The sequence below is a fragment of the Arvicola amphibius genome, chromosome X (assembly GCF_903992535.2).
Source record: "Arvicola amphibius chromosome X, mArvAmp1.2, whole genome shotgun sequence".
NCBI classification, from domain to species: Eukaryota; Metazoa; Chordata; class Mammalia; order Rodentia; family Cricetidae; genus Arvicola; species Arvicola amphibius.
In genome coordinates this window covers 5,079,125-5,099,372 of record NC_052065.1, presented here as the reverse complement: position 1 = coordinate 5,099,372, position 20,248 = coordinate 5,079,125, and the positions used below count along the sequence as shown (strand labels likewise).

Here is a 20,248-nt window from a genome sequence, read left to right as displayed (position 1 = left end):
TGTCAGAGCAGAACCAAACTAAACTAAACTAAACTGACTGTCAACCATCAGAGTTCTGGCAAGGGAAGATGTGCTTACTTAGATTTCACAGGAGAAGATGACCTCTTAGGAATGTCTTCAGGAGGCTCACATCTTCTCAGTGGGGACCCAAGACCTCCAGTGGAAACAGAAGTTGTCACTCGTCCCTTCTTCACTTTCTCCATCTATAGGGGACAAAGAATATGATAGCCACAGCCCATGACTGGTACTGCTTCTACAAGTTGAAAAACTACCTTAGATGGAAGTGATACAGTTTTTTTTTCCAGTGGGATCAATATAAAGGTCTAATGCTTATGTGACATAATCTTTATAGAGATTTGTGATACCATGAGATCATTGCATTTAAGACATCAAGTTGGAACGATTTTTTTTTGCTCAACATAGAGCGATCCTTTGCCCTACACTTTGTTATATTACCAAGAAATAACAACATAACCATATTAAGGCCCTAAACATAAAAGAACTGGAAAGGGCACAAAAACATACACTTTTAGCTCAGAGGCCTCTGGGCTCTGAGTCTGAAGTACATGGTATTTTCAGCAATAGAGACTTACTTCCCACCTCTTGGAGGGCAACCACGGGCAACATTAGTCTATAATGTTTTGGAAGTCTCTTAGACAACCCTGATTAACAACTCAAAAGAGAGCTTCTCATACTTGCATATTTATTTATATATGAATTAATATGAATATATGTATGTATGCATTCATACATATAAATATACATACACACATATATTGTGTATAACAACAACTAATGAAAAAAGAGGCCATGAATTTGAAAGGGAGCAAGAAGTATATGGGAAGGCTTGGAGGGAGGAAAGGAAAGGTAGAAATGATGTAATTACAATCTCAAAAAATAAAATAATTTAAAACATTAGGTTCAAATAAATATAAAATATACACTTATTACAAAACCTTTACCAGAAAAAAAGGTGATTTTAATATCTAAGATGCCAGTTTGTAAACTCTGAGGCATACATGGTATAATGTAGAGTGCAAAACACACATTTCTTAGAAGAAGGGTTCCTGCTTAACAGTCATTTTACTGACAACATCCATATGATATAAAAATATTCAAAGGCTATTGTGAGTGAAGGTTGACCTAGACCCTCAGTTTCAGTTGTATACAGAAACAAGACTCCTAGATCCAGAGCCTTAAAGAATAGAGGAAAAATTTTCCAAAGTTTGATAAAAAAAAAACATAAACCAAACATATCCCTTGAACAGTCCCTGAAGACTTACAGAAACATAGACCCCAGGTCAATAATAGAAACAATCACACTGTCAGACAAATTACAGTACAGAAAAGAGTGAGAGAGGGCATTTAAACCTACCTGAGATGGCTCTGCTCCTGCCATGGCTCCCTTCCCAGCATCTCCCACGCCAGATGAAGGTGTACCCTTCTTCCTCTCGGTGGTCCGGGTTGGAGAGGACTTGTATGAAGATTTGAGAGGGCTGCCAAGAGCTACAAGAGGACAGGCATGGAATACTAGAGAGTTACAGCATAATAGCCAGAAAATACAGGAAACACAGATGGAAAAGGCAGGAGAATCAGAGACTGAAAAGAATATATTCTAGAAGAATATAATGTATAATCCACATTTTTGAAATATGTTTTTTCTACTGTATACAGAATAGATCTCATCTTAAGTAAGATTTCCAAGATTCAAGAGTCAAATTTATTTGAGGGGTTAAAAGTGCACTTTGGAGCTAAGCAGACTTTGCATTGCCATCTAATAGCTGGATTACCTTGGGAAGGCTACTTAATGTCTATAAACTCAATTTCCTTACACATGAAGAACATAGAAGCCCTGACTATTGTCTTTGCAAGTCTGCTTACAAGATTGTACTTTGGCCAGTATCTAGGAGCTTAGATTTTAGGAAGGTTTGTGTCATTCACTAGTGAGTGCTAAGAAACTGTTTGTACAAGTAATACATTCTAAGTGTGTGAAATCTGGGTATTTGCTTAGTAAAGGTGCCTACATGATTAGTTCCTAGTAAAATCCCAAGGTATTGAATCTTTGGAGTGCTTCCTCAGTTGGCAATACTTCATGTGTATTGTTGTATGACTGTCTTAGGAGAGCCTTGGAAACTTACATTTGTTTTCCTCCGTACTTATGCACTTTTCCCTTTGCTACTTTGGTTGTGTATCTTGCTACTGTAATAAATCATAGCCATACGTTATGAGTCCTCAGAGTTCCAATGAATCATAAAACATTGTTGTTCTTGGGGGCCCCAGAAGCAATTGACATCAGAGGTGGGAACTTGTACAATAACTCCAATTCACAAAAACAAAGTAAAAATGTTTGGGAATAGTGGGGGAATAGACCTGTGGTGTGTGTAGCTATGGAGTTGTTGGCCATGGTTTGAAACAGTCAAGATGTTGTGAGGTGAAAGTTGCCTACAGAATTTGAAGGTAACTACTGAAACTCCAAGAGTGTTGCCTCAGGACTCCTTGGCTACTTTTGGCCATGCTACTTAAACTGAGGTTAAGAATCACAGCTGGGGAATGATTTTAGTTTTCTCCTTCAACGGAAATGGGAAAAAAAACCAACCTTTTCTTGGTTTTGTCATCAGTAGGTGGGTTGGAACTGAGTACTGAAACCAGAACAAGCTTCAAACTAATGTTTTGTTAACTATGATTTTTGTATAAAAATACATACTGAAAAGAATCAACTTCCAGAAGAGATATAGAGTTTTAAAATTTAACTAGAGACTGCAGCAAATACATCCCTCCTTTGGTCTCTAAACTGTGAAACATCCTGAATACTGTTGGGCCACCTTGGATACATATAAATGTCCACAGAACAGGTCTCTGATGGCAACATCCAAAAAATCCAAGCTGTTCTGCAGAGCTGCACTTCTGCTGCAGAGTGCGGGTGCGTTCTCGGGAAGGTTATAGCTGGGAAAGGTTGTCAAGATGCGTCAGTGTTGTTTCCTGCTTGATTTCTTTTTCTGAGACAGGGTTTCTCTGTATAGTTTTGGAGACTGTCCTGGAACTTGCTCTGTAGATCAGGTTGGCTTTAAAGTCACAGAGATCCTCCTGCCTCTGCCTCCTGAGGGTTGGGATTAAAGGCGTGCGCCACCACCGCCCGGCTCTGTTTCATTTTTTTAAAAGGAGCTATGGTTTATAACAATGGACTTAGGACCAGACTCTACTTACTTTACCTTTTCCTAGTATTCACACCTAAGATAAACTATGCATGTTTGTTTCTCCTATGTTTCTCCTATGTAGCTGTCCCAAGAAGGAGGATGATTTTTTTACACTTGTCACTAGATAAATGACTAAGCTAAAAAAACAAAGAAAAAAACAGAAGTCACATAAACCTATGTTTAAGTTTTTTGAAAATCTAGTTTACTTTGAATGATCCCTAAATATAGTGTATCTTTCTGATAAAGCTGATTTAAAAATTTCTTTTTTACTTCTTGAACTTCCTTTCCCACCCATAAAAATATTCTATCCTTTTAAAAAGAGGCTTGTACAAGTGTAGTGAATAACTGAGAAATCAAATTTTGACTGTATAGCATAATTAATAAAAACTCAGAGACAGATAGTAGAATCCAAACCAGAAAAGCAAAGTAGCCAGCCACTGACTCTTACCTCTACCTCAGTCTGAAAATGGTGATCCTGCCTCCAGGAATCCTAAAACCCCAAAATCTGTCTCTGGGATTTTATTAATTGTGCTACAGACTGTGAATAGAATACAAATAAAACTCAGCTTGTAGTGGCATGGAGGAGAACACTGTCACAAAGGTTATCTGTGATCTTTGTTTTCCAGAATTGGTTTTGGAAGGTCTCTCTTCCAGAAGAAACTTCCCACAATGCCTGTGTAAGCTGCTATGAGCATGCATTTCTGGGTCTCGACTGCACATAACTGAGGAAGCCGTGATGGGGCAATTTTGGTATAGTTCCAACACAGCACATTAATATGCTATTCACATTCATCAGGTAGATGAACCAGTACCACCAGCAGAGGGGGCTTTGGGACTGCTTAGCCTCAGGCAGTCCCTCTTGAATCACAGACTGAAATGAATTACTCCCACTGTACTAAGCACTCTGGGGCACTACAGTGGGAGGTCACATTGTGGGATGTCTCTTGATAATGAATCTCCTGCTGCAAGTGCCCTGAAGTTCTTAGCTTGTTTTCCATAGGAATCTATGAGCCCTCAAGAATGGCACTTCTTGTATGTGCTCTTAATGTCATAACACTGCCTGAGACCTGAAAGGTGGTCAGGTAAGCTTCAACTTACTGGCCAGAACTGTACTGGGGACACGTGAAAAATATTTAGAAGGAACAAGGAAGCAATCTGGCTAAGATATACCTTTAAGGTTAATGGGATTTGATTCTATTCTACGCCCAGGTTACCTAAAGGTTGTAAGTAAGATCAATGCCACAGGCCTGCCTGCCTCATCCTGATGAGGATCCCCTGGTTAAAGACACCATGGCAAAGGGTCAAGTACTGTAGGCTGTTCAGAAGACAGTGTTCAGATTTTACTGCTGTTCTTGGAAAGGCCAATTCCTAAGGTGGGTATCTGAACAATACCTGGGAATTTAAGGCTTTGTGTCAAGGTTCCCACCATTAGCTGGTGAGTGGATAAATTATTGTGTCTTAACTGTATGTAAAAAAACCAATCTGAATATCTACTTTTACTTCAAGAGTATACATACTGGGTAAGGAGTTCACATGATCAGAATCCTGTAACTCAGCATCAACAAGCTTCCATGGTCAGCAGTACATTCTTAACTTGTCTTAACTTACTTGTCTTAACTCCAGGAAACTCATCCTGAGTGACTATATTGGAGAGACTATAGAAGCTTGTGCCTTGTCTTTTCTTGACTTTGTTCCTAGTTGTTTTCTCCTTTGTGGATTTTTGTATATCCTTTCATTATAATAAATAAAAGAGGTGAGTATACCTATATGCTGAATCTTCTGAGCAAATCATCAAACCTGAGCTTAGTCTTAGGGAATCCCTGAAACATTTCACCTCAAAAATGGGGGTACTTCCTACTTGCCAATAATTTGGGATTTGTTGTTGAGTAGAACTGACATACCATATAATTCCCCCTTTAAACGTCCAGTTCAGTGATTATTTAGTATATTCACAATTATAACCATAACTCCAAATCATTTTAAGACTCACAAATAAAACCTTTTACCCATTAAGCAGTCACTAACCTTTCTTCCTCCCCTACTCCTTGTGAAACATTAATCTACTTTCTGTCTCTATGGATTTCTCAATTTCAGATATTTTACATAAGAAGAATCATATAAGTTATGGTATTTTGTGACTGCTTTCTTTTACTTAGAATAGTTTCAAACTTCATCTATCAGCATTCCTTTCTTTTCTTTCTTTCTTTTTTTTTCCCCGAGACAGGGTTTCTCTGTGTAACAGACTTGGCTGTCCTATAACTCACTCTAAAGACCAGGCTGGCATCGAACTCACAGCCGCTTGTCTTGCCTCCCAAGTACTGGGATTAAAGGTGTACATCACCTATTGCCCAGCCTCCTTTCCCATTTAAAGCTGAATAATATTCTACTTTACATATATACTTCATTTTGTTTATTTATTCAAGCTGTTTCCACTTGTGGCTACTGTAAATAATGCTGCTGATGTTTTGAAATGTTTTTAATTTTTCTGGCTCTATATCCAAGAGCAGAATCGCCAAATCAAATACTAACCACTTAAGAGATTTTATACCCAGACATAGTGACATATACTAGCAATCTCAACACTTAGGAGATGGAGGCAGAAGGATCAGGAGTTCAAGGCCAGTTTCAGCTACATAGTGAGTTGGAGAGCAGCCTGGACTACATGAGATTTTTGTCCCCCACTGTCCCCCTCCCCAAAGCAAACAAAAAAAATAGACCCTATATAACTTGATGTCATTTTCACCAAATCCACTGTATCTTGGTAATGGAGAGTAGACTGGACCTTATGTGGACATTGTGCTGCTCATATGCAAATGAAGATAATGCTTGCATTAAATCTTGACATCATGATTTAACTGTATTTGGTTAAGGAAGGCCAGTGTTTGCCAGACTTCAATGTGCAGGCTAGGGAGGATCTCAGAGCCGCCTTTCTACAAAGTTTCCATTGATGGCTATTTTTTATTTTTTAAAAATATGTTTATTTTTGTCCATGGGTGTTCGGCTTAAATATAAGTCTGCGAACCACATATATAACAGGTGCCTGCAGAGGCCAGAAGAAGACATTGGATCTCTTGGAACTGGAGGGAAAAATGATTGTGAGCTGCCATGTAGGCGTTGGGAACAGATTCTAAGTCCTCTGGAAGAACAGCCAGTGCTTTTAACCATTGAGCCATTTCTCCAATCCCCACAATGCACTTTTGATCACACTAAGCCATCACTGCTTGACAGCCTTTCAAAGCGCTTTTCCTCCTGTCAGCTTTGTGCCCTGTGGCAATCATGGATCATGTTTTAAGTAGCAAGGCTCTAGACATTTTTTTGAGCTCTTACTCTGTGCCAACCAGTGTGTTATCTTATTTATACTATGATCTCATTTAATCCTCATAATGATTTAATATTAAATTTTTGAAACATGGTCTTGCTATGTTGCCCAGACTGGCTTTAAACTTATGATCTTTCTACTTTGGCCTCCTGAGTAGCTAGCATTACAAACATTCACCACCATGTATAGTTTTTATTGTAACAAATAAAAAACAAAAACTCCCATTTTATATATGAGCAATAATGAGGGGTAGAGCCAGCTGCGGTACTCCAGGGAGTAAGATCTATATGCTACTTTTCCAAACCATCTAAGAAAAGTCAACTCATCTCCACAGACCATCAAGTCGATTTTCCACCTCATTCACATACCACCAGTCAGTCATAAAATAGTTTATTCTCCTATATATTAATCATCTTTTAAAGAAACAGCAACAGCTAAACATAGCTAGGCAGAAAATGCTATTAACAATTAAAAGAACTTCATAAAGCCAGCAAATGAGAAGCAAAATGCAAAAATTCAGGAATCCAAGTCTGATCAAAACTGTTTCAGGAATTTTCTTTTGACTTCACAGCTTGGCCTTTTTTTACCTGAGTCACTGGCCTGCTGAGAGCATATATATATATATATATATATATATATATACTTCTGCTTCTGGCTAAAGAAGCCTGTGGGGGTATTAGCAGTCTCAAAACAAGAAAGGGTTCCATGGAACTAGGGTGCATGCAATGAGCTGAGGGACTGAATTAAATTAAATTTTTAAAAAGCAGAATTAAAGTAAAAGAAAATAATGTTTAAACAAGATAGTGCATGTGACATTTAACATTTTGGCGGCAAAACAAATGTGGAAATAAAAATAATTCTAACAAAGGATGGATTTGGAGATTGTCCTAGCAAAATCAAACAAATAAGATATAACTTAAGAGTTTAGGAGAGTTCACTCACTCTTGTGGTATCAGAACTAATTTCATAATCTATTACAGTGACCTGAGCTATATGTAATAGTACACACCTATAGTCACAGCATTTGGGAACTGAAGCAGGAGAATCCTAAGCTACACAGTAAGTGTCTGTCTCAAAACCAAAACAAAGCAAAATAAACAAAAAACAAGCACAGTGAGCTGTATTAGTTGAAGAGAATTAACACCCTTTCAAAGTTATGTGGACTCACTAAGTACTCCCTAAGTACATCTAACACTAGAAAAGTAGGACTGTGCCTATGGAACAACAACAAGAACTCATTTTAGGCCTTCTTGGAGGCCTGCTCTTTTCTGAAAAGGAAACAGAGATAGAGTGGATATCAGGGAGAGGGGAGGTCAGAGGGAGTTGGGAGGAGTGGAGGAAGGGAAAACTGTGGTCAGGTGATGATGTATTATATGAGAGAATATATTTTCAATGAAAAAATTTAAAAATTAAAAATTAAAAAAATTAAAAGAAAATTTTAAAAAAACTGATTTAAAAAACATACAAAGTTGGGCATGGTGGCATATGCCTTTAATCCCACTACTCAGGAGACAGACACAGGTGAACCTCTGAGTTTGAGGCCAGCCCAGTCTACAAAGCAAGTTCCAGGACAGCCAAAACTACACAGAGAGACCCTGTCTCAAAAAACAAAACAAACAAACAAAAAAACCGATTTTTTAAAATGAAAAGTGCCATCCTATAACAATACAAAAATAAATACTTTCCTATCTTTTAAAAAATGATTTAAGGGCAAAATTACACAAACAGCACAAAAATAATAGTCAACCGATTATGAGTTAGGATTCATGATCCAAAATTCAGTGATCATAGGATGTGATGATTTACACCAAGCATTTGGGAATGGAGGTAGTAATATCAGGAGTTCTAGGTCAGTATGAAGTATAGAATGAGATCCTGCCTGAAAAATCTATGCCAAAACAACAACAAAAAACTCAAAAAGAAAAAGAAAAAATAAAATCTAGTAACTAAAATGTTTTGGTTTGGGGATATAATATATGACAGTGTATATTGTTTGAATAGCTATTTAGTAAATGGTATGGAGATTAACACTTTTCAGTTTAGAATATCAAGCAGATAATAGTTGTCAACCATGATATAACATATTTATGTTTGCATGTTCATCAATGCAAAGAAATGAATGAGAAAATATGGAGTATGTTCACTAACTAAAGGAATAGCTATAGAGTTAAAAGGGTCAAGCATTTTCTCTTCAAACTCTTTCCTCCCTCCGTGTGTCTAGTAGTTACTGTGAATGGGTATCAGAAATCAGCAGCATTATGACACTTATAGGGACTCTGCTGCATACATCATGCCTCTGGAATGGAGGGATAGAGGCAATGCCAGTGAATGACAATCAGGAAGTCCCACTATCCTCTTCCAAGTCACAAATCTCTTCCTGATCATCTCTTGGCCAACCTGACAACCTAATAGTCTTATAGTACCCAACTTTCCTTCGCTGGTGCTTTAGGATATGCATGTTACACAAGAAGAGCCCTCTTTTTTTTAACCTATGTATAACAAAAGGCAAAAATTCAGGCCTCCAATGAATCTTCTGAGCCTCCATCAGAACACAGATGCTGTTAAATCTACTCAGGTTCTGAAAATAGTTATGTGTCCCTCTATATACACTGTCTCCCAAACAAAAATACTACTTGAAAAGGCATCCTCCACATGGATTTCCCTTGGAAAGGAAAACATATGAGATCTCCTGGGTAAAATGGGAGTGAGCAAGGTGAGGGGGAGGAGATGGAGGGGAACATAAGGATTTGAGTTTGTCGAGTTGTGAGGTAGGACTGAAGGGAAGAGTAATGAAAGAGATATCTTGATAGAGGGGGGTAAAATTGGGTTAGGAAGAAACCTGGTGACCATGGAAACTCCCAGAAATCCACAAGGATGACCCCAGGTAAGACTCCTAACAAAAGTGGTACCTGAACTGGCCATCTCCTGTAATCAGATTGGTGATTGCCCTAATTGTCATCAGAGAGCCTTCATCCAGTAAATAATGGAAGCAGATGCAGAGATCCACAGCTAAGCACTGGGCTGAGCTCCTGGAGTCCAGTTGAAAAGACAGAGGAGGGATTGTATGAGCAATGGTTGGGGGGCATCAAGATCAGGACAGGGATACCCACAGAGATAGCTGACCTGAGCTAGTGGGAGCTCATGGACTCTGGACCAACATCTAGGAAGTCTGCATGGGACCAACCTAGGCCCTCTGTATGTGGGTGACAGTTGTCTGTCTTGGTCTGTTTGTGGGGCCCCTAGCAGTGGAATCAAGATTTGTTTCTGGTGCATGAGCTGGCTTTTTTGAACCTATTCCTCATGCTGGAATGCCTCACCCAGCCTTGATGCAGGGGAATAGCTTGGTACCACCTAAACTTGATATGCCATGCTTTGTTGACTCCATGGGAGGTCTGCCCCTTTCTGAATGGAGGAAGAGTGGATGGGGCAGGTAGACTGGAGGTAGGGGGAATATAAAATAAATGAAAAAAAAGCATCCTTATATTATTTCTGTACTTCTATTTTCATTTATAAAATAGGCAGGCCTACAAACCATGAATGACCTCAGAGTCCCATTTTTTCTATGTTATCAAGTCTCCACGATAACTAATCAATTCTGCTCTTTCTGGCTAATCAATTATATTATATCACTGACCCAGCAGGAGCTTAAAAAACAAAACAAAAAAATCTTCTCCATGCTCTGTGGAATAGGTTCTTGCAGACTAGGGGAATATCCGTTCCTATCAATCAATAATTGCCTTTCCTTATGGAACAATATCATTTTCCAAAGTCCTGTTAGTCAGACCCTAGAGGTTAAGACAGTACTAATATTTGCAGAAGTCTTGAGAGGAGGCTTTTGCAAAGGACACTGTCAAGACATTCACACCAGAAAGAAGCAAACTGGAGAGACAAGGTCTACCCATTCACTTGCCTCGGTCTGGGGAATAAGATATTGCCACGGTGGATGAAGACAGGCGTTTACTCATAGGAGGCTCCGTCTGCTTTGGCAAATTCATGGTTGATGTTGAAAGTTTGTCACATGCTGCAGAGAAATGCATTAAATACGTTGGTTTTCATATCACTGTAGCCTGTGAAATCAAATCTCAAAGTGTCCTTCCTGTCCTCATCCACACATAATTCAGTGGTGCTCTACTGCAGCATAGCACACTGCTTTCATTATCTTAATCTGGAAGTGTCCAGGCTACAGCAACCACTGGTTTGCAATTTCTTTACCATGTTCTTCTTGTTAAATTAAATGTTCAGACTCACTCAGATACTCAGCTAAAAATGATACTAATCCCACCTAGTGTTTTCTTGTATCCACCAGGGACAACTGTTCCTAGAAATATCTTGCACCTTGACTAAAACTGTATGTGATGAAACAGAATTATTTAGGCTCAGGTTGGGAAAAGAATGCAATTTGTAATGCAAGGAGTTGTTTTTAAAGTAACACTAACTTCAGCAGTTGCTGATTTTCCTATTTTAAGAGATAACATCAAAATGGCTCTTCTGCAAATGCTTTAACAGTACAGTAAGGATTTAAACTTCTGGCCCTAGATTTGGTGTTCTCATATTCCAGTCACTGTTTCAGACTGACTTCTAAATTAAATATTACAACCAACAGAAAATTATTGACAGTGCATGTGAGACTATGTTAAAACCCAAGGCAAAAGTAAAACTATGCATGCATTGCTGTTGAAGAAGGAAGCTAACTCCTAATATTTTCAAAATTTAGCTTATATTTTCAAATGAGAGAATTCCTTGTATAGGGCAATTTCTACTGACCAAGTGGCAATCTTAAATCATTTTATTTAAGATAAAATCAAAATATAACATATTTTAATTGAGGATACATAAAATACTTATACTTGAAACAATATTTTAAATGTTAACACTCTTACTCTTTGATTTTTAATTACTTTAACTTTCCAGAAAAATAAGAAACCACTAGAAATTATAAAACCATGTATATAACTGTATACTTTTTCCCCTTTGTCTCAGGTTCTGATATGGCTTGGCATAGCACTAGTCTCCAGAAATTCAATATCATGGTCAGGGATGTTGCTCAGTGGTAGAGTGCATGCTTAGACTAGGTAACACAATGGGTTCCCTGGGGAAGCAGGAGGGGAGGGAGAGAGGGGAAGTGGGAGGCAATGTTATTGTGTTTAACATGGATTGTAATATGGTTTAAATCTTTTAAAATACAGCATTAAAATATTATCTCATCTTGATATTTTTGGAATTTCCATAAATTATATGTCTGAGTCACACACCTCACCTTGTTACTAGCCTTAGATAGTACTACTCTGTTCTCACCTTTCCATGGGAGAGGACCAAATCTCAACCCATAAAGCAAAATCTGTGATACGACCAATAAGGATATTCTGTGTCCGAGGAAAGCCAAAACCAAAATATTTATTCCTACAATTAATATTCCCCTCTATATTGCTGGTAAATATCACATGCCTTCTATTTCTCATTTTCAGTTTATCATTCAAATGTATAGTATTTCTAAAGTCATTACTAAATGCAAACTAAGTTTTTCTCTTAGTCTAGACCATAAGTAGTTTCTATGTTTGTATCTGAAACAAAAAAGCCTTTTGGAAAGAGAGACAGAGTTAGACATAAAGCCAACTTGTCTAACTATGTGGATTCCCTATGTTAGTACTGTAAATTCCCTACCACTACCTCTTGAACACTTCCTCAGAAATTTATTACATTAGCCAAGCTCAAATATTCTATTTAGAAAACTGTGTGATTTCTGTTTATTCACCAGAAGCAATGAAAAGTGCCTTGTTACTTGATACCTAAAATAAGATGGCCAATGCAACTGTTAAATGTCTAAATGCATAAAAGACAAATACTGATGAGTTTTTTTAAAGGCAGAAGTTAGTGAGCTGAGGATGAAATATCTCCAGGACATTAAGACATAAAGCATGCAGCTCTAAGAACAAAAACATATGGGAATGCTGTTCACAGCTCTAGAGAAAAAGTTATGAAGAGTCAGACTAAGAAATCAATTGTGAAAAAACTTGAGACAGACACAGTGATGGAGGAGGGTGATCAGAACAGTCATCACAAAACACTATGGTATGGTGATGCTCGGGTATACCGTTGATGGACTCGGCAGCAGCTGTAGTGGTCCCTGTGTCCGAAGGGAGGGTGCTGGCTGCTAAAGTTAGAGGAAGGGGTGGGGTATTTTCTGATTCACCTATGCAGAAAAAAAAATCAGAGCAAAGAGAGGTAAAAAAAAGTTCCAATTTGTTGTTGCAATTTAGTTTCTAATAAAGAAATAAGAAAAGTAACAAATTAGTTATTGCCTTCTCAAAGGAAAAAAGAAAAGGTATATTCACTGCCAAATAATTAAAAGGACAAGATGGCAAAGTCAGGATATGGTAATTTAAACATCTGCTCTCAAAAAGAGTTAGTACGTAACTCTACGTAACAACACCGCGATACCTGAAACATACTATGACACTGAAAAGAAGAAAAAGTCATCCTGATGTTATCCATTTAGGCAGTTGAAAACTGAAAGATGATTATGAATTGGATAATGAAGTAAGTTGCTTTAAAATTAAATAATCAAAAAAGCAACAAAAAATCATGAGGAAGAAGGAAAAGGCTGGCCCTTCTTAAGAGAGTAACTGCTATACCTTTTCCAGTCACATTTAGGGCTGTGACTGTGCCTCCTGCCATTACCTCTCTCCTAAAATGAGATTATTTTTGGTCCTGTGTGCTTAGTCCAGCTACACTGTATTTGCTTTCTTTGCTTTTCTTTTGCTTTTCCCCCAAAGCCCAGTATTCATGCTTCTACTATCTGACAGCAAGAAGAATGGCAGCTCCCTTTATGAGCAATGCATACACACAAGAAGCACGGCAGTTTAAGTGTCTGAAAAGGTGCCTGTAAAGCGGTGCATAGCATCTTCCAGTCCTGCAGACATCCGGTCATGCCCGTGATCTCCCCATAGGGGCCCTGCAATGCAGAGACAGCATTAAACTCACCATCGCGTCCTCCAGGCCCTGAGGCCAGTGATCCTGCCCATGAACACTTCTTCTTCAACTCTAGCTGCTGTGTACGCTCCAGGGACCGGCGCATCATTGCTTCCAAACGTTCCTGCCCAAATCCCCCAAAGCAAAAAGCATAGAATATTAACAGAAAACAGTAACAACCACTCAGTTATACTTCACTGATGCCTAGACGAGTCACCAAATGGGGTTTTCTGTGCTCAGCATCCCAAATCCATGTATGTGTGCTTTCTTCACCACACCAATGCCTTTTGGTAGGTTGAGAGTAAACAATACATCTAGGCTAGTGCTGGCTTCTCCAACCACAGACTGTGAACACTGTCTCCTGTCCTGTCCCCTCCCCTCTCTTCCCTGGGGAGACGCTGTTGCTAAGCCAGCTCCTGATTTGCATATGAATAATGCTCAATAAGCATTAACTCTTTCAAGCCTGTCTCAAATCTGGTTAAGAGAACTGAAATTTGGTCCCAGTACCAAATATAGCCTTTCAAATTGAAAACATGAGAAAAGTTTAAATTGAAGTATAATTTGAATTTTTCAGCCCTGTCTATAGCTTTTGAGAACAACACTTGATTTTGAAACACATTTTGTAAAGCCCCATTTTCATCTTTGAGCTCCTTTTCTACACTGTAATACTTTTCTGCTCATACTACTCTTAATACTGCATAGTCCAAGATTTGACAGAGATACAGAAACTTCTAGCTACAAAATAAAACACCTAGTGCCTTGCCACAGTTAGGTGCATGTGTATAGATGGGGTGGTGTCAGGGACTAAGTAATTTTTAACTAGAAAATAAAAACAGATACCAAGCTTCTCTTTTAAAGTAGGATTTATCAAATTACCCATATTAACCAAAGTGTTACTTTCATAAAGTTGTTCTTGACAGTGAAGCAATGGTGTTCTAATTCTGCACCCCCACTACCTCGATGACAATGCAAATACCAGCTCCACTCCTTTTTTTAAAGATTTATTTATTTATTGTGTATACAATGGTCTGCCTGCATGTATCCCTGCAGACAGAAGTTGGCACCAGATCTTATTACCGGTGGTTGTGAGCCACATATGGTTGCTGAGAATTGAACTCAGGACCTCTGGAAGAGCAGTCAATGCTCTTAACCACTGAACCATCTCTCCAGCCCCCTCCACTCCTTGCTTCTACTGGAGAAGCCCAAGGTAAGGCTGCTCATTACACTGCTCTAGGACTAGACTAACCCGCTATTGAACTACAAATATGTAGCTAAGGTTTTTTGTGGATTAATAAAAAGAATCAAGAAAACTTAATTTAGGATAGCAAAACCTGAATGATCATGACTTAAGCATCAGTGTTCTAGTTTGGGGTCAGGCACTCTCCAATTATGAGTGTGCATTTCTTGTGTGTCCTATCCTGATGATCTTGGGCCATTAAGTTCTGGTGATGAACAGTGGTGGTCTTCCAGATAAGATGAGTGAACCACAGCTGCCCAAGCCTGAGACTAAACAGTATTTCATTACATAAATTTACCTAACAGTAAGTACTTAACTAGCAACCTAATCTGTTTTAATCACTTGACCCTGGAATAAATTTAGTTCAGGAAGAGTTTTGGTAGATTTTCTACATGTCAAAAGGACCTCATAAGATAGTGAACACTGTCAGAACAAAGACCACTGAAGTCAGCCTTGTCACTGAACAGCTATCTAAGAGGCAGAATTATAAAGAACTGCTTGCTCTCCTAAAGCAGACATATCCCTGGAAAACTTAGGCAAAAAATCTATTCATGCTAAACACCCTCAATTTCTTAAGCTGTTCCAGATTCTAACACTGAAAGCTTGTGTTTGAGTAGATGTGTGATGCACGTTTTAGCTTTCTAGCCGTTTTACGTTTCTGGGCTTCAATACTCTCACCTATACAATGAAGATGATATTACTTACATGACCATGTCATACAAGGTTAACAGCTAGATCTAGTACCTGAGGTGCTTAAGTTTTTAATCAGTGCTAAATGAATCTGAATTTGAAAGAAGAATAAGACAATTTAGAACAGCGGCTTTCAAATTTCAGTGTGGATACATCAGAACTGCACAAAGGAAACTCCTAGGGTTTCTCAGTAATCTGAGGGTGATGCCTTCTTATATTTACTTTTGGCAGTACTGAGGATTAGAGCTCCAGGTCTTGTACATGTTAAGCAACCACTGAATTACAACTAACCCAAGAGTTTACCTTTATAACTAGTTTCAGGTGCTACTCCTAGTAGGATCATACTTTTGGAAACATTGTTTATAGATAAAAGGTTGGGCATGAAAAAGCAAGGGAAATAATGTTTAGTTACACTAAAAAAGAGTATTCATCAATACTGGAACTACATAGTGCCTACTAAGCTGTGGTTCTCCCGAGTATCACTGGCAACCAACAGAGGTTGGGGAAGGACAAGACATATTCTTGTCTCTTCAATTTGTTCTACCATGTATGCTTATGAGAAGGAAAAGAAGGGGATCTTAACCCTTGATCTCTTTAGTTCTGGATGAGTCTACATTTGACTAGATGACTAGACCAATCTGGAAAACTGAGACCAACAATGACCACTGAGCTGGCCAACCTCAGTAGAGCATTTGGAAAAATTGGATATTCACACCTAGAAGAATGAAACTAGATCCTAGTTTTTACTCCATGCAAAAAGTCAAAACTGGATCAAAGATCACAATTTATGATGGGAGGGAAAGGGAGAAAAGAGTGGAGAGAAAGGAGAGAGAGACAGAGAGACAAAGACAGAGAGCAAGCTATACTTTTTCTATTGCCTTTACTATATGTACTCATGGATGACACTGTAAAGACAATCCCCCAGTAGTCCACAACAGGCTTCACAGGGGTCTCCTCTTTACAGATTTCTATATCCAGTCCCATGGTCAATCAAGTCCCTCTAGGAGTGGCCAGACTTCAGCTGAGTCTAGTTTTTGTTTAGGCAAATTCATAAATTTCTTGTTTTATATCCAGTATTTTTGTTTGTTTGGTTTGGTTTTTCGAGACAGGGTTTCACTGTAGTTTTAGAGCCTGTCTAGCTCTTGTAGACCAAACTGACCTCGAACTCACAGAGATCCACTTGCCTCTGCCTCCCAAGTGCTGGGATTAAAGGCATGCGCCACCACCGCCCGGCTTATATCCAGTATTTTTATTAATTTCTAAGCAATGACAGTATGAGAAGGTTAGATATGTCAACCTAACTTAAAGAGGTAAAGCTACTCTTTGAAAGATTTTCTTAGTTAGAAAAAGAGCTGTTCTTTCTCTAAATCCCACCAATCAGTCAAGAAGCTACACTGAATAAAGATTGGGTAAGCATAATGAATTGTCCACCAAAACTTAAGGTGACAAGAACTTGTTCTAGCAGCTCAATTCTGAAGGTATGTAGCATAAGGCATACTACAGGAAGTAAAGGTGACTTCCACCAAGTGTAGTTAGTTAGTTCAAGGACAGGGTCTCAAATGGATACTGGACATGGCTCCCTTCATAGGACAACTGCTGTCACTCCTGCTAATTCTCAAGACCTCTAAGAGTCAGGGTATTGGTTTTGTCTTAGAAAACAGAATGTCATTCCAGATTATCTGGTCTTGATGTATCTGATTCATTACTGATTTCACTTCAGAATAATTTTTTATTTGGTTCTGGCTATTCTTAAACTCCTAGTATGGTATTAAGGGACACTGAGATCCCCCACTTCTGTGCCAGGACACATAAGGTTAGAAGAACAGTATCATGGTCATCATAGGAATATGAAACAGGAAAGGGGTGCATGGGAGAGAGGAGATGACAGACTTATGACCTTTGAAATATCAGAGCCAAGGGGTAGGATTCCTGCAACACTTTGCAATAGGCTCGAGAAGCAAAATGGCCTATATCAAATGAATAATCTTTCCACTGAAGTGTTTTCTTGGTTGACAGAGACAGAACATGACTGAAAGGACTTAAATTCAGCGCTGAGGGAAAAATTAACATTCTAAAGCCAGGTGCTGAGCATTCAACAGCCCTCACTGAGATCTCCAAGAACCAGAGTTGACCACAGAAGGCTTCCTTTAGAGGACTTCCACAGGGCAGAGCAATCCCACTGCCCTAAAGATATGAAAACACTAAGTTTTTGTATCAGCAGTATAACTAACCCTGATGTGGTTAACTGGTTACCCTATGTGTGGAAAGTCCCTAAGCTATACCTGGGTCTCCTGAGGCCCTGAGGGTGGGAGCAGGTGACAAAGGCAAGCTTCTGGGTTTTTTTGGGTTGCTACACAACCTTACAAAGCCCAACTCTCAGTTTAGACCTGACATGCTAAAGCTGTGCCACGTAGTTCCTAGGAAAAAGAAAAAAGTAATTTCAGATTGTGTTTATGCTGACAAAAGGTTAGATTATATCCTCTATTACATTAGGGATAAAAGAAAGCACAGAGCCAGAAAATATCCAGAAGTTAAGCTACTAAAGGTTAAATTGTATCAGGATTAACCATCTAACATGATATCCCCTCATTAACAATGAGTATGAGACTGACTACATTAAATGCCTCTAAGACTAATGTTCTATAAAGGAAAATTATGCATAGAAATTGCCGCCAAAGTGGACCTCTGTCACACAGCAAGATGTGCTGAAGCATGAGAAGTATCTAATGTGACACTTCATAGTGTTCCTTTCTGGAAGAAGCAGTTACAAGCTTTATCTTGAATCAGCAATTCAGCAGGATGTCCAGAATTAAAATAGGTATGCCAGGGAGAAAGAGACAAACTCTAAGTCATCAAGGAATGGAGGATGGGAAAGGAAGAAAATGGGCAACTCCAGTGACTCATGAAAAACACACAGGCTAAGAATGGATACATCTGGCTTAAATTACCCAAACAGTTCTCATACACTGGCTCCCCCTGCCAATACTGAGGATTGACCCTAAGGATATACATGTGTTAGGAATGTGCTCTATCACTGAGTTGTACCCTCAGTACTCTTTTTAAACTATTTACATTGAGATAGAGTCTCAATAAATTGCTCAAGCTATTATTGAACTTGTTCTATAGCCAAGACATCCCCTGAGGACTTTTGATCCTACAATCCTAGCCTCCTAAGTAGCTAGTATTAGAAACCGGTACCACCAGGCCTACATGAATTTTGTTCTGTTTTCTTTTTTGGATTTTTATTCAGAATTTTTTTATATTTTATTGAAACATGGCCTGGGTTAGTCTCAAACAGTCTATGAAACCAAGGATAACCTTGAACCTCTCAACGTTCAGCCTCTATTTTCATGTGGTTTACTGTTTTTTTAAAACAGTACATAGACTGTTTCATGTCTTCTGGAGCTCTATCTTGACCTTGCATCCACCAAAGTCACCTGAAATAACTGGAGAGTGTCACATTTCTAGTGATTACTCTGTAGTAGGTGCTTGCTGGACAGTTTTACAAGTCACCTTCTTCAGTCCCTGTTCCTTTTTGGGTCTGAGGAAACAGAGTTGGGAGGGGGCTATATGACTTGCTCTAGCTACCAGTTGCTTAGCGATAGGAGTGAGGTATAAATTGAGACCAGAAAAAGCCACAGCAATCAGACTGAAGCCAGCAACAGTGAATCACAGCCTTGCTTAGACCTTCATCTGCTAAGAAAACACAAATCACCATAAATAGATGCCACTTTACAGGCAAAGGTGGGTCTCTATATGTGTGGTTCAGTCCATGGTCAGTGTACATATGTCTTCTTTAAAATTAAAAAAAAGAGAAAGTGGACTCTGGCTAGGGAAGCAAGTAGGCTGACTAGAGGATATTCACCACTCCCTTCGCTCTTCCAAATCCAACCCTCCAGTTTCATGCCCAGTTCTGCTGCACTCTCCCTTCTGAATGGCTCCCATCTCTAGTGAATCACAAAGATCTTCCCCTCCTAGTCTCTCTTCCCCTACTCATTGTTTTTTTTTAAAATCATAGCCTCCAACTTCCACTCCCTGGGAACCGACAAGCCACTCTCACCAGGTAAACAAGCAGGCTAACTTTAGATTTTCACCTCTTTCTGCATTCCTCCAAGTCTCATCCCCAGCTCTATATATAGCAGAGCTTTGGCTGTGATCCTTCTTTACACTCTGTCCCCATTTCCAGTGAAATTACCACATCCTGGTTTTTATCCCTCCTGTAGACCCCTTCAGGTCCCCCCATCCCATCCCCATTTCTAACTGTTAGCTCCCAATACTCAAAAACACATTTTAGCTGAAACTCTCAGCGGCCACATATATTAAGATCCCAGAAGAATTTCCTACCACACAACAAACAGCCACAACTCTCTCCTAAGAACCAGAAAGGGCAACAGAAACTAAGGTACAAAATAGACCACTTGACAAAGACAAAACCAAATATCAGCGCCTAGGATTACAATCACCCCAATCCAAAATGTATAGATGCCAGCATAAAAAACATAATCATTAACAGCCAGGATAGTATATCTCCACTAGAGTCCAGCAACCCTGTTACAGCAGACCCTAAGAAATGCAATATAGCTGAATCATAAAATAAGGACTTCAAAACAACCTTTATGAATATATTAGAGGCCCTTAAAGAAGAAATGAATAAATCACTTAAAGAAATCTATGAAAACACAAACAAATAGTAGAGGAATATGAATAAAACAGTTTAAGACCTGAAAGTAGAAACAGAATCAATAAGGAAAACCCAAACTGAGGGAAATCTGGAAAGGAAAAATTTAGGAACTTGAACAGGAACCTAAAAAGCAAAACTTATTAACACAATACAAGAGA

General features: G+C 38.8%; 1 protein-coding gene across 13 annotated transcripts in view; it reads right to left on the bottom strand.

The window, feature by feature from the left end:
* Window positions 1-20,248, bottom strand: part of Map7d2 (MAP7 domain containing 2) — a 105,277-nt gene that overhangs the window by 28,890 nt on the left and 56,139 nt on the right. For 2 of the 13 annotated variants that reach the window (XM_038316497.1, XM_038316498.1), the window contains exons 4-8: window positions 13,495-13,606; window positions 12,605-12,703; window positions 10,424-10,534; window positions 1,376-1,506; window positions 79-203 (exon numbers count right to left, since the gene is read on the bottom strand). In XM_038316497.1, the coding sequence (XP_038172425.1) occupies window positions 79-203; window positions 1,376-1,506; window positions 10,424-10,534; window positions 12,605-12,703; window positions 13,495-13,606 (578 nt within the window). Of the gene's footprint in view, window positions 1-78; window positions 204-1,375; window positions 1,531-4,221; window positions 4,255-7,156; window positions 7,244-10,147; window positions 10,158-10,423; window positions 10,535-12,604; window positions 12,704-13,494; window positions 13,607-20,248 lie in introns of those variants that run through there. The other 11 variants (XM_038316500.1, XM_038316502.1, XM_038316499.1 and 8 more) reach the window with 8 other exon arrangements.